The 12,009-nt window shown below is 58.4% G+C and overlaps 3 protein-coding genes across 3 annotated transcripts; 1 reads left to right on the plus strand and 2 right to left on the minus strand.

Moving 5' to 3' along the window:
• Nucleotides 1–2,998: 2,998 nt before the first annotated feature.
• On the plus strand, nucleotides 2,999–4,758 carry SLS55_006074 (uncharacterized protein; the record flags this gene model as incomplete). The annotated part of the gene is made up of 5 exons (XM_066777511.1): nucleotides 2,999–3,017; nucleotides 3,177–3,198; nucleotides 3,253–3,371; nucleotides 3,428–3,537; nucleotides 3,595–4,758. 5 exons carry the CDS (start codon nucleotides 2,999–3,001, stop codon nucleotides 4,756–4,758), a joined length of 1,434 nt encoding a protein of 477 aa, XP_066631606.1.
• An 815-nt stretch (nucleotides 4,759–5,573) lies between these two features.
• On the minus strand, nucleotides 5,574–10,376 carry SLS55_006075 (uncharacterized protein; the record flags this gene model as incomplete). The annotated part of the gene is made up of 1 exon (XM_066777512.1): nucleotides 5,574–10,376. The coding sequence occupies one exon, from the start codon at nucleotides 10,374–10,376 to the stop codon at nucleotides 5,574–5,576; it is 4,803 nt and encodes a 1,600-aa protein (XP_066631607.1).
• A 697-nt stretch (nucleotides 10,377–11,073) lies between these two features.
• On the minus strand, nucleotides 11,074–11,811 carry SLS55_006076 (uncharacterized protein; the record flags this gene model as incomplete). Its single annotated transcript, XM_066777513.1, has 3 exons — nucleotides 11,074–11,251; nucleotides 11,306–11,543; nucleotides 11,604–11,811. 3 exons carry the CDS (start codon nucleotides 11,809–11,811, stop codon nucleotides 11,074–11,076), a joined length of 624 nt encoding a protein of 207 aa, XP_066631608.1.
• Between the last annotated feature and the right edge of the window lie 198 nt (nucleotides 11,812–12,009).

Here is a 12,009-nt window from a genome sequence, read left to right on the forward strand (position 1 = left end):
TCGCCTCTCCGCGCTGCCTGCGGGTCATCGCAACGCCGCTCCCTGCTGCCCCGAGGGTCGAGACCGCGCGCTAACCCGCCCATGCGGCTCCCAGCCCGCCCTGCAAGCCCCCAGTTGATCCGCCGTGCGTCACCTCTCAACGCTCCTCCAGAGATCAACATCATGTCCGCCCTCGCTTCCATTCCATCCAGCTCGGCTCTCTGCGACGCTGCGCAACCCAGAGCGGCTGCCGCCCGCCCAGCGCTTGTCGACTCCGGCTTTTTGTGTTTGCCCGCGCGACCCAGGTGGGACAGCTCTTCGCCGTGCCCGCATTTCTGCTGCTCTGTAGTCCGGTGCACCGTTTGATCTATTTGCTCCTCTTTGCATGTGCTTGCGCTCTGCTCGAATCACGCGTTGCTTTGCTTGTGGCCGTTTTCGTTGCCGCGCCTCTGTCCACCCCTCGACCTCCACACGCGTCAAAATTCGGCCGCTGAGCACTTCGGCCTCGGTGCCCGCCAGGAATGCTGATGAGACAGGTCTTGTTGCCGCTCGCCACCCGTCATGCAGGTTGGCCGGCCAGCCCAAGTGATTGCCGGCAACGTCGCCCCTTTGCCAAAGTCTCAATCCAGCTCCCCCGCACGCCCATCGCTTCTCGCGCATCATGATCTGCGCAGCGGGTCCAGGAGCAGAGCATTCGCAGGTTCCCCGTCGGCGGTCCTGTGTTCCAAGGCCGGGAGCGATGGTGTTGCTGGTGCGACGACGCCACCTCTGATGTCATCGCCCGGACCAACACCCCAGCGCCGGCCTCCCTTCTCACCACCGCTGGCGATCGTCTCGGCTGCTAACGTCAGGCAGCATGAGCTTAACCGTCGCGCCGCCAGCCCGCCCCCCGTCACGGAGTGTGTTCCGTCCGCTGACGCAGCCCGTGATATCACAGCTGCCACCCGCTGGGAGCCCTCCACCAACAGGCCAAACCGCTCTGCACCATTCCCCCAAAATGTCACCAAACCCGTCCGACGGAAACGTCATATCCGCACCACCTCGCCTTGTGGCCTCTCCATCTCGCCGCCAAATCGGAACAACGGCCAGGCAAGCGGCTCCACACGCACGGGCTCTGCTGCCGCCGCCCCCTCTATTCATCTCTAGGACCAAGGGAGCTAACCCACGAGCCGATCTTTGCGGGCATCACAACTTCTCACTATTGTATGCTCTACACTGTATAATCTCGCTAGCGCCGCTCACGCCCGGCTGCCGTTTGCCGGATGCGTAGTTGGCCTTCTATCTATTGAGTGGTGGCCCTTCAGCCAGAAGGCGCCTTTCTGACGTCGTCTCCCCACATGTATCCTTGTCAGCCTGCAGCAGTTCCTGATCGGCCTCCAATCAGTGCAGAGGGACCTACGTGGGCCAACGCCGCGACACATTCTGGCTTGTACAGGCGCGCCTCGACATCATACGCACGACCTTCGGGAGGCCTAGATGGGTGTTCTGGAAGGCGGCCATGTCTTCGTAACGTGGGAGCCGCCGGGTCTGCAACAACTGGAACATGTGTACCCGCTGACGCATGATGCATTGCGCATGAGGGCGAGCTGCCACCACCACGGCCTGCCTGACCTAGATCTGGTTTTTGGCCGGCTCGGCAGCACACGACGGCCGTCGACGCTCGTATGATGCAGACGCATGCCGCAGTGCTGCCGCAGCCCTTACTGTCGCGCCGTGGAGCGAGTTGGCGCGATGTGTGCGATTGTCGGGATCGCGATTGTGATCGGGATCATCGCGAACGCGATCTGGACAACGGACCGTCATCTCGTTTGATTTCGTCTACGTGACGCAAGAACATGCCGGCTGGCTGCTTGCTGTTGCTATGCTAGTTGAGCCGCGATTGGAATGTCATTTTCAGATACGGACTCCGGACGGTACTTGCTTTTGGGCCAATGACGTCGCCACAACTTGGCTAACCTCCGGTCACAGGGTTTGGACGGAGCCCCTGATGAAAGTCGCCTAAGACTCTCCCCTTGGCTATTCATGCAGGGCATGCAAAAAGGAACCTAGGAACGTCTGGTGTGCCTCACCGACCCCTTCTGTGCGGTCATATTGTGCGGGGTATGGCAATACTGAACCACTTGCAGCCAACAGACGTCATCGTCAACATGAATCTTGTCGCCGAGTACGTCCCGAGCCATGCGCCGTTCTCGGGTATCTCCAAGTCCCCGGCCCCTTCACACCAGAACGGTGCGCAAACTGTCCGCATTCAACAATAGACACGGCAAACGATGCCAGCCGGCCCAAGTATTCTAGTAATATCACAGTTTCTAGCATCCATCCCACAGCGCTCCAAGAGCCATACCTCGCTATCCTCAGGAATACTACCATCTATCGCCATCCAACACGCATCTCGGACATTGTATAAGGATCCTCGAAAGCTTCAACAGCGTGGCATATCCTCCGAGTCAGAAGGACCCTGCGGCGGAATGTACATGTTGATTAGAGGGCTCCAAGGTCTCAACGTCCTAAATGCTTATATCACGCGCATGGTTATAAGGAGGTTCGCGTGCAGCTGGTCTGGTGATTCCGTCGTCTCTTGATGACGGAAAGGCTGCAGTGCGTTGCGTGGAGGAATGGCTGCAGACACTTCACGATTGTGCGTTATAACGAAAGCAACGTAGAGACTCATCGCTCGCACATACACTATTCCGTCCAGTAGGCTTCAGCGCTGAGCCATTTTGGCTCATTAGGTTTCGCTGAGCCTCCTTGTAACGGCATCCTAACCTTGGGCATAGAGGCCGGTTTTCCGGAACCAGTATGAGTTCTCGCCGTGTTCCCACGGTTGTTGGCAGTAGATTCGTGCTCAACCAAGCAATCCAACGTCCAATCCATCCCTTCGGTTGTATGCCTGACTATCTCTTATGCAGCCGTGGTTTTCGTATGTCTACCAAGTTTACCCGTCATGGATAAGCTTTGTTAGCTTGGAACTCAACCAGCGTTTACTGCTCAACACCAACCCGAGATCGCCCCTCCCACAATGCTGTTTGTCATCCCACGTAGGTCACATGTCCCTTTGCATCGAGAGATGAAGCGGAGGACTTGACGATAGACATGAGGTTTCACGCACGTGATGGCGAGTCGGAAGGGGAAACTTAACCGCGCGCGGCTGACTCGGGCTCCGTCCGGGCGCAACCACCAGACTGCGTCGACAACAGCCAAAACCAAAACCGTCCAAATGTGAGCACCCGGCGATTCCTTCCGATTCTGTCCGCGAGTCTGACACAGTCCAAGGGCGGATGAGGAGGAGGACCGCAACGCCTGGACTCAGGACGACGATGCGTGGAACGCGTTCGGCAAGAAGACCAGGATCAGGAAGCCGCAAGACGACGAGGACGAGCAAGAAAATGCCTGTAAGCCGAGCGCAAACGCACGCACGCATCGCCGCCTTCCCACTGATCCCGTGCAGACCTCCAAGGAGAAGCCGCGTTCCAGCGCTACGTAGAATGCCTGCAGTGGCTCCTCTGCACCCAAGCCCGCTGGCTCGTCCACACCAAAGGCATGCCCGCCGACCTCGAGGTCCGTCTCGTCAACCGTCTCCGTTCAGCCGACACTTACTGACCTCCCTCCCTGCAGACCGTCGTCCGCGACCTCTGGCACATCCGCCTCCGCACCCTCTCGTGGACGCAAAACCGCGACAACAAGCCACCGCTCCGCCCGCTCGACACGCTCGTCCTGTGCTACTTCGGCCTCGTCATCCTCCAGCTACCCGTCTCGCTGCACGACCTGCACACCTGGCTCTCCTTCTCCTCCTCCTCCCTGATGCCTCCCCCACCCGCACCACCAGCACCAACCGACCCCCCCACCACCAACAGCAACGAAAGCACCACCCACCTCCTCTACTACCTAACCCTCACCCACCTCCCCGCCCCCCTCCTCCACCGCCTTCCCCCCACCTACCTCGCCGCCCTCACCCCATCCCCCCTCACCCCCTCACGCCTGCAAACCGGCCTGCACGCCCTCGCCCGCCTCTACCGCGACGACCTCGGCATCGCCTTCCCCCCGCTCAACTTCGCGCCGCTCGCGTACCGCGCATACGTCGACGGCCTGCGGCTGCCGCTCGAGGCGCTGCCCGTCGTCGAGAAGCTGGCGCGGGGCGCGGGCGTGGGGTGGGGGTTTGCGTCGGGCGACGGTGGAGGCGGCGGGGAAGAGGGGGAGGAGGAGGAGAGGCGGCGGCGGAGCAGGAGGAGGAAGGTGGATGCGAGGTGCTGGCTGCCTGAGGCGCAGTTGGCGGCGCTGGTGGTCGTGGCTATGGAGACGGTGTGTCCGTTTGGGCCTGGTGGTGGGGGCGGGGAGACGGCCACGAGGAGGGTGGCGGGGTTCGGGTGGGGGGAGTGGATTGGGGAGCGTGAGCGCGCGGCGGCCGCGGCGGCCCGGGCGGCGGCGACTAAGGTTGTTGGGCGGGCGGGCGGCGGCGAGGATGGGGGAGACGAGGTGGTGGATGAGTATCTGAGCGCGGCGGAGAAGATGCTGCAGGGGCAGAACGCGGATGACACGTTGGGCCTGCCCAAAGCGACGGCGCTGCTGAGTGGAGCGGACGCCGATGAGGATGAGGACGAGGATGAGGAGCTGGACGGGCTCTTGCGCGGGGATCAGAGGGTTTTCTACGAGGCCGTCGCCCGGCAGGCCGTCATGCCCGTCTCGCTGCTGGTGAAGAGCGTGGGGCTGATCGAGAGGAAGTTGGAGGAGTCGGCGAAGAAGATCAGGGAGGGGAGGAAAAGGTCGGGTGTTGCGAGATAGATGATGGCCTTCCAATAGTTACTTCGTTTGGTAAATATACTTTTGCAATATCCTTCAGTCACAGTGGCGCTTGATATGAGATGACATGTGTGGATTGCTTTATGGACTGCGCAGACATGCAGGCTAGAACGAGGGGTGACAAACGGGTATGAGGGTAATAAATTCATAGGTGTCTAGATAACTGTCGACAGTCATGCTGGCGCCTACCTTCTACTCTTCAATCAGTCAGTTCATTTTACCACGTTGTCAAGTCTTAGCAGTATACAGCCTTGAAGGCAAAGCTAAACATGACGATTGCTCTTCACATCACGCTAGTAGAACCACGTTGTACACAGAAGAGCATAGCCGGTTTCTTTCTTTCAATTTTTTTCATTGTTTTGTAAATTATAATTTTGATTCTCCAAACATGAAACTTCCGCCTCTACCGGCGATTCATGAGGGAAAAATGCCTACTAGCTATGTCTGTTCTACCAACAGCAAAAAACTTTCGACCTTTTTCCGCAATCAACTCTCTTTTCGTGCTTTGAGATGATGTAGTGTCGCCCTCCCCCAATGATCAACTGACTGTCATACCACACCACACCATTGCCACCTGCTTGCTTGCTGTGCATGCGTGGGCGTGAGAGCGAGCCAGGAAAGAGGGGGAAAACGAAAAGAAAAAGAAGAAAAAAGGCTCCATCATGATGAAGCCAAAACCAAATCGCAAGTCGCAAATCGCAGCATTTGCAGCAAACGCTGCAGAAGTCAAAAACCAAAAGGAAAAAAAACCCTACCCTCCTTTCTATCCCCTTCCTCTTCGTCCCCGTTCTCTTCATCTACGCATTGATGTTCCTCAACGCGCCCAACCTCCCATGTCCACCGAGCCCGCTCGGCGCCGGACTGCCGCCCCTACTTCCGGGCGCGCCGCTGACCCTGGGACTGCGCGGCACGCTGCCGGCACGGGTGCCGACGCCCTGCCTGCCGCGGATGGCCTTCAGCTCGTCGTTGCGCAGCTGCAGCGACGCGGTCCTCTCCTGGAGCTGGACCGTCAGCCGCTCGATCTCCTCCTTGTAGGCCTCCGTGGCGTTGGACAGGCTGAGCTGGCGGGCGCGGTCGCGCTCGCCCTTCTTCAGCTGCTCGAGCTCGCGCACCTGCTGCGTGAGCGTCTCGACCCTCTTCGACAGCTTTGTCGTTTGGCTGGACGCGTCTTGGTACTGCGAGCGGAAGAAGTCCGACTCGCGCCCGCCCGCCTCGCGCAGCCGCTGCTCGCGCTCCAATTTGGCCAGCGCCTCGTCGCGCTCGCGTCGGAGTTGCTCGCGCTCCACCACTTCTGGCACCGCCGAGCTGGCGAGCTGCCTGCGGGCATCTTCGAGCTGTTCTTTGAGCGTGTCGCGCTCCTTCTGGAGATTCTTGATCGTGCCGTTCTGCGCCTCAATGCGGTTATCGGCGTTGGCCTTGTATTTCCTGAGCTCCTCGGCCTCCCTCTTGAAATGGAGGACACTATGCCTCAGTCCTTCCTTCTCGGTCTGGCACAATTCGAAGGCTTCTTCAAACTCTTTCACTCGGCCCTTTGTTTGCTCGAGCTCTTTCCGGAGCTTTGCATCCTTGCGATACGCCCGAAGATTTCCGTCCACGTTGGAGGTCGAGGAGAGAACTTGTGTGTGTGTAGCACCAGGAACGGAGTCGCTGATGCGGGTAATATCGTTGGGGTTGATCGTATCTGTTTCGGGTTGTGGTGTGATCCGCGTCCTCTTGGTCGGCTCTTCCACTTCCACATCCAGGTGCCTTTTCTGACCAGCGGATGGGCTCAAGGTCCCAACAGGAACTGAAGACGAAACAGACAGTGCAGATACCATTGACTCGTCGAACTGCACATCGTCCTTTATGCTGTTGATGCGGGGAAGCGGCCAAGCTTCGTGATGGTCCAAGTCACTCTCGATGCTGGGCACAATGAAATTGACCGCATGATCGGCCTTGGTAGACACGTCGACCCTGCCAGCCAACTGTCTGAGCTCTGTCATGAACCGCACAATCAACTTTTCCCTTAGAAGGCCTTGGACCGATGGCGCTATGCAACGTTCGACGTGTTCGACCGAGTTTGTGACAATGGGCGTGATGACCGGGATGGAATCCTTGGGACCGCGAAGATGGTTTCGGAGGGCTTTCATCTTCGGGTCATGGCACTGAACCGTCGAGTCCATGGCGAAAATCAGATGAGCAGGGGGAATGGCTGGATCGACACTGTCAAAGCCGGTGCCGGTGCCAATGATACTGACAAACAGAGACTCTCGGTTCTCAAAGGCTTCGCGATCGACGTGGCCCCCACGGGAATATTGGATTTCCAGCCCGTTAACAAACTTCTCGATGATATCCATCAACGTTCCATGGTGGCCCATGATGACGAAATGAAACTTCGTGTTGCGCAGGCGGTCAAGGATGCCTCCCAGGAAACGGAACTTGGTGCTGCTGTTGTTACTCCAAGCCACCATTCCTCGGTCCGGGTAGTCTTCGCTGTATTGAGTTAATGCATCCGCGTTTGCAAAGCCGAGATCCATGTGAGTGATGATATTTCCCACTCTTCTGAGCATATCGTCGATTTCCTGGACGAAAACTTCGCACGGCGGGTCATCGTCCACGAAGCGAGTTATGGGCACCTCCTTAAACCTGATCTCTCTCCTGTATTGATCCCCTTGCAGCCCCTCCATGGAGAGCCCAATGAGGTATTCAGCCTCTCCTAGGACAGGCTCGTCCAGCAGCACGGTGGGTGTGCTATCGACATTCATTTCGGTGTCAACGTGATGGGTGTCGGTCATGGTGTGATTGTTTTGGGAGTTAGGGAGGTGACTTTGATGAGGCCGAGTTTCGGCCGAGAGATTTGACGGAATCAGTGTGTACTGCGGCTCCATCGACGATGTGCCGTTCGGCGGAATCACGGATGGGGATCTTGTACTTGCCCCAAGTGAAGGCGACTTGCGAAATGCCTCCTCGGTTCGAGCAAGAATCTCGGCTTTCTTCCTTTCCCTCTCCGCCTTGCTCCGAGCGTGGACTTCGCGTAGCCGTTCTGTGAGAGATCCCGGTGTTGATGGATCAATGCCGCCAGCTGCACTGTTGGGCTGCGGGGTTTGGGGCATGCCGCGGGATATCTTCCTGTAATAGCCCCTTCTGATGGGCGATTCGACTCGGGTCTCGACGCTAGCTACAATATCCTTTGAACCAAGGTCGTCCGAATAGTCAGCTTCGTAATGACGACGAACGACGTTGGGATCGGCTTGACTAAGAACACTCGGCTCTAGGTTGTCTTGAGACGAGTCCTTACGCCTCGAGCTTTGCGTGCGCTTGCGAATCTCGTTGCTGTGACCAAGTTCGGATATCTGCGATCGATAACTTGATCCGGCTCCGTCCAAATCGAGCTCTGGGGCGAACTGCGCAGCCTGCGGCACTTCACTGTGCAGGTCCGGATTAGTCTGCTCCACAGTCTCCTTTGGAGAGGTGGTTGAAAAGTCGTGGACAAGGGCAAAGTCTGTTTGAGCAAACTGGAGGTGAGACGAGTTCTCAGAAGGATCTGAAACGTCTTGTGTAGACACGTCCGCCTGGTCTTGCAACGGAAATTGTGCTTCCTTTGCCGACTCGATAAGAGATCCTGTAGCACCGTCTGCGGGTCCCTCTGGACAGGTCACAAAATGATGAACTTCTTCTGTGCCTGCCGCTTGTACTGCAGAGCCGGTGGACTCGTTCTGATGTTCCGTTTGCTCTCCTTCAGCAGATTTTTGGCCACTACCTTGGGCGCTTCCAAGTGCGACTTCGGCAGCGATTTCTTTCTCTGATCCGGATGCGGCGTGGCTGGTAGTGGGCTCGGCTTCACAAGTGACTCCTGCCTCTGATTCCGCTGCAGTGTGTTCGGCGGGAACGACTTCTTCCTCCCGTTCCGGTACAGTCAGAACAGCGGGTGCGTTATCTGGAAAGGCTTCGTGCCCACTATCCTGAACGTCCTCAAGAACAGCAGGGGTGATATCAGCGGTGGCTGCTTCCCCTAGTTCAGGCTCGTGACGATCCTCTTCGTCGCGATCTTCTACCTCCGGTACAGGGTGTTCGTGTTGCTGCTCCTCAATCGATCCGCTCTGTGGTACAAGAACCTGCCAGTCTTGAGGTCTCTCTTCTTCTACAGGACCTGCAAGATCGTGGTCGATCTTCTCTGCACTTCTCTCAGACTCCTCGGCGATGTATTCCTCGACTGTGGTTTGTTGAGGCTCCTGAGTCTCAGGTGAAGGCCGGCGTCGCTCCTCCGGCCTTGACTTTGGGCTGAGAGGCCTCGAAGATGTTTCCGCTTCGAAATCTTGCGTGCGCTCGTTATCAACTGCTTGAGCACCGACTTGAGCTTCCACGGACGCCTGGGTGTTTGCTACAAGGCTTTCAGACTGGGTGGACTTGTCGGGCGACTCAGTAGGGGGCGGCGAGGAGGCTGAGCTAGCGGTCTGCCAAGGCGATTCACGCGGTGGAGGAACCCTCTCCTCGTGGTGACTATGGGCAGCCGGGCTGGATGACCCGTCTTCGATTGGGTCTGTTTCCTCGACAGGTGCGGAAGTATCGTCCTCCTGTGGGTTTGTGAATTGCGCTGAACCAGAAGCTGAGCTGTCGAGAGGCCGAGACTGAGTACCGGCTGCTTGGCTTTCGGCACCAGATCGTGTCTGGGTGGAAGGAACGTAGCTTGAATCTCCGTGGAGACTCTGCGAATCCGGGATGACAGCACCGTTCTCGAACCGGGGCTGTTGGAGAAGTGTCTCCGCGGGGATGTTGTAGTGCTCGGAGCGGCGTTGAAAGCCGACGGATGCTTCTGATGACTCGGCGGTTGAGGAACTCTGTTGAAGCTGTGGTGAAGATTCCGGAGCTGCTTGCGAGCTCCAAGGAACCTGTGACGCGGACACAGGGTCGTAATCAGAGAAGTTGCAGTCTGCGGGGCGAGTGACGAATACTGCAGGTTCAGTACGGGACCTCGTGTTTTGAGGCTCTGTCTCGGGTGTATGCCGCGAGTCGGTGGCCGGGGCGGAGCTGGGTGCAGGAAGTTGGTCTGGTGCGGAACGCGGCTCCGGCGATGAGCTGTGGACGATCCTGCGGCGCTTTGTGACGCGCGATTCACGCCTCGGGGTAGTTTCAAGTTGTGGCGCAGGTGCAGGGCTGGTGGAGAGGCGCGAAGCTGCAACTGCGGCGGGGTTAGGCACGGGTGCAGGCGCAGGAGTGGACTCAGGTTCCTCGGCGGACGGCTTGCGTTTCTTCGATGCACTCTTCTTCACAGGTTCCTCCACGGACGGCTTGCGTTTCTTCGATGCACTCTTCTTCTCTTTTTTCTTGCGCTTCCAGTCGGCGACCAGCAGGTGGTTCGCGTGCGCCTTGGGCTCCCAGGTCGGAGAGTAGACTTCGCCGGTTTCAGGGTCGTTGGCCCAATCAATCCGGTACTGGGTCTGGGTCTCCTGGAGAATGGATTTGGCGACCCAGAATTTCGCGGGTGGCTCGTCAGCGGGTTTGGCCTTGGAGGGGCGGCCGGCGTTGGACTTCCGGCGCTTGGGCGGGGTTGATGTATCTTGGTGAGAGTCGGAGATGCTGGAGCGCTTGCGCTTGGAGTTGCTTGTTCGGCCCGGTGCCATTATGCGGTCGGGACACCGCAGATGGAGGAGGAGCTGTTCGCGCGAGCAGGATTAGTTCGGGCGGCCATGGTGGTCTTGCGGGCAGAGAAGGGATGTGTGAGAAGTGCGCTGTTCCGAGCCAGCGCGCGCGCGAGCTCCGATGCTGCAAGGGTCCGCCTCCGACTTACGCTCGAGGGCTCGAAAGCCGAGATCTGCACGTGATCGCGTGCGCCGGTGAGATCGCGTCAGCGTCAGCACGCGCGGCAGATCGGCAGGCGCGATCAAAGACGGCAAGGGAAGACAAAGACGGTCGCACTGTCGGGGGTGTCGGGGACGAGGATGGTGTTGAGGAGTGAGCACGCGGCGGACGAAGCGCTCAGTCTGTCTTCTAACTCGAGGCGCAGCTGCGGCAAAGTGGACTTGGGTGAGGGCGCGAGTGCGTCGGTGTGGCGGGCAGCAGCGAAAGGCACTTTCGGCGAAGAAAACGGCGAGTAGGTACTTAGGTTGCGAGGCACGGGCGGCGAGCGCAGGAACCAAGCAGAGAGGCGTACTAATCTGTTACACGCCGTTCACCAGGATACAATGGCTCCATTTGTTTGTCATTGTTCAAGCTCAATAGTATTCACTTTTCCCGACGTCACGCCCGGCCCCGGCCCACCACGCATCTCTGTGTTCCCAATCTCATTTGCGCCATCACACCAACGCCTTCACCTGATGCTCATTTGTTCTCGCCCTTTTTGAACCGCTCCTCTCGCTCCTTCTCCCGCTTACGCTCCAGCTCCTTCACCATATCCGGCGGGCTGTCTTCGATCAAGTTGCTCTCATTCGACAGCCCATCCCATTTCGGCAAGCCGTCCGGGACATCCATGACGCGCTGTCCGTAGAACATGTGGCATCTGCACGCACGGTTAGCGGCCTGCAAGCACCAGGGACCAGCGTAAGCAACGCACCTCGGCTTGAAATTAGCCCTGTCTTCATCCGTCTTCAGGTGGATCAAGCTTGGGAACAGAAGTATCATGTTGCGGCCCTCGTCCATGATGGGCGAGTGGCAGAACGAGCAGCGCACTTTGCACGGAAGCTTGTGCTCTATCGACTTGTCGGTCGGATCGTACCATTCAAGGTCATGATGGCCGTTGGTGAAGTTGATGTCCTCCTTGTGGAAGATGGCAGCCCATTGGAAGGGCGCGGCTGCCGGCAATGGTTGTTAGCATTGGCGCCGTTAGCACACGTGTCGAGCGGTTCCCTTACCGTGCTGCGTTTGACAGGTTGTGCAGTGGCACAGCTTGGAATCAAGCGGCTCAATGCGGCTGAGCTGGTACTTGACACGCTCGCAGTGGCAATTGGCCTCGTACTTGACGTCGAAATGCTCGTTGGGGTCGTGCACGCGGTATGGCGCTCTCTTCTTCCACTCGCTCTTCCCCTCCGTCTCCTCTCCTCGCGACTGCGTCTTGTGCATGGGTGCGGAGGTGTAGAATCGAGTCGAGATGGCGGGGTTCACGCGTCGTGTGAACAAAGTCAATGTCGGCGTTGCAGTCTTGCGGCAGAAAGTGCTGGATATTCTGGGCACGCAGCGGCTGGTGAACGACATGGGAAGGTTGTGGAAGGACTCTTTGGGGTGCACTGCCGTCTCTTCAAGTACAAAAGTGCAGGCGCG

Source organism: Diplodia seriata (assembly GCF_021436955.1).
Source record: "Diplodia seriata strain FDS-637 chromosome Unknown scaffold_6, whole genome shotgun sequence".
Lineage (NCBI taxonomy): Eukaryota > Fungi > Ascomycota > Dothideomycetes > Botryosphaeriales > Botryosphaeriaceae > Diplodia > Diplodia seriata.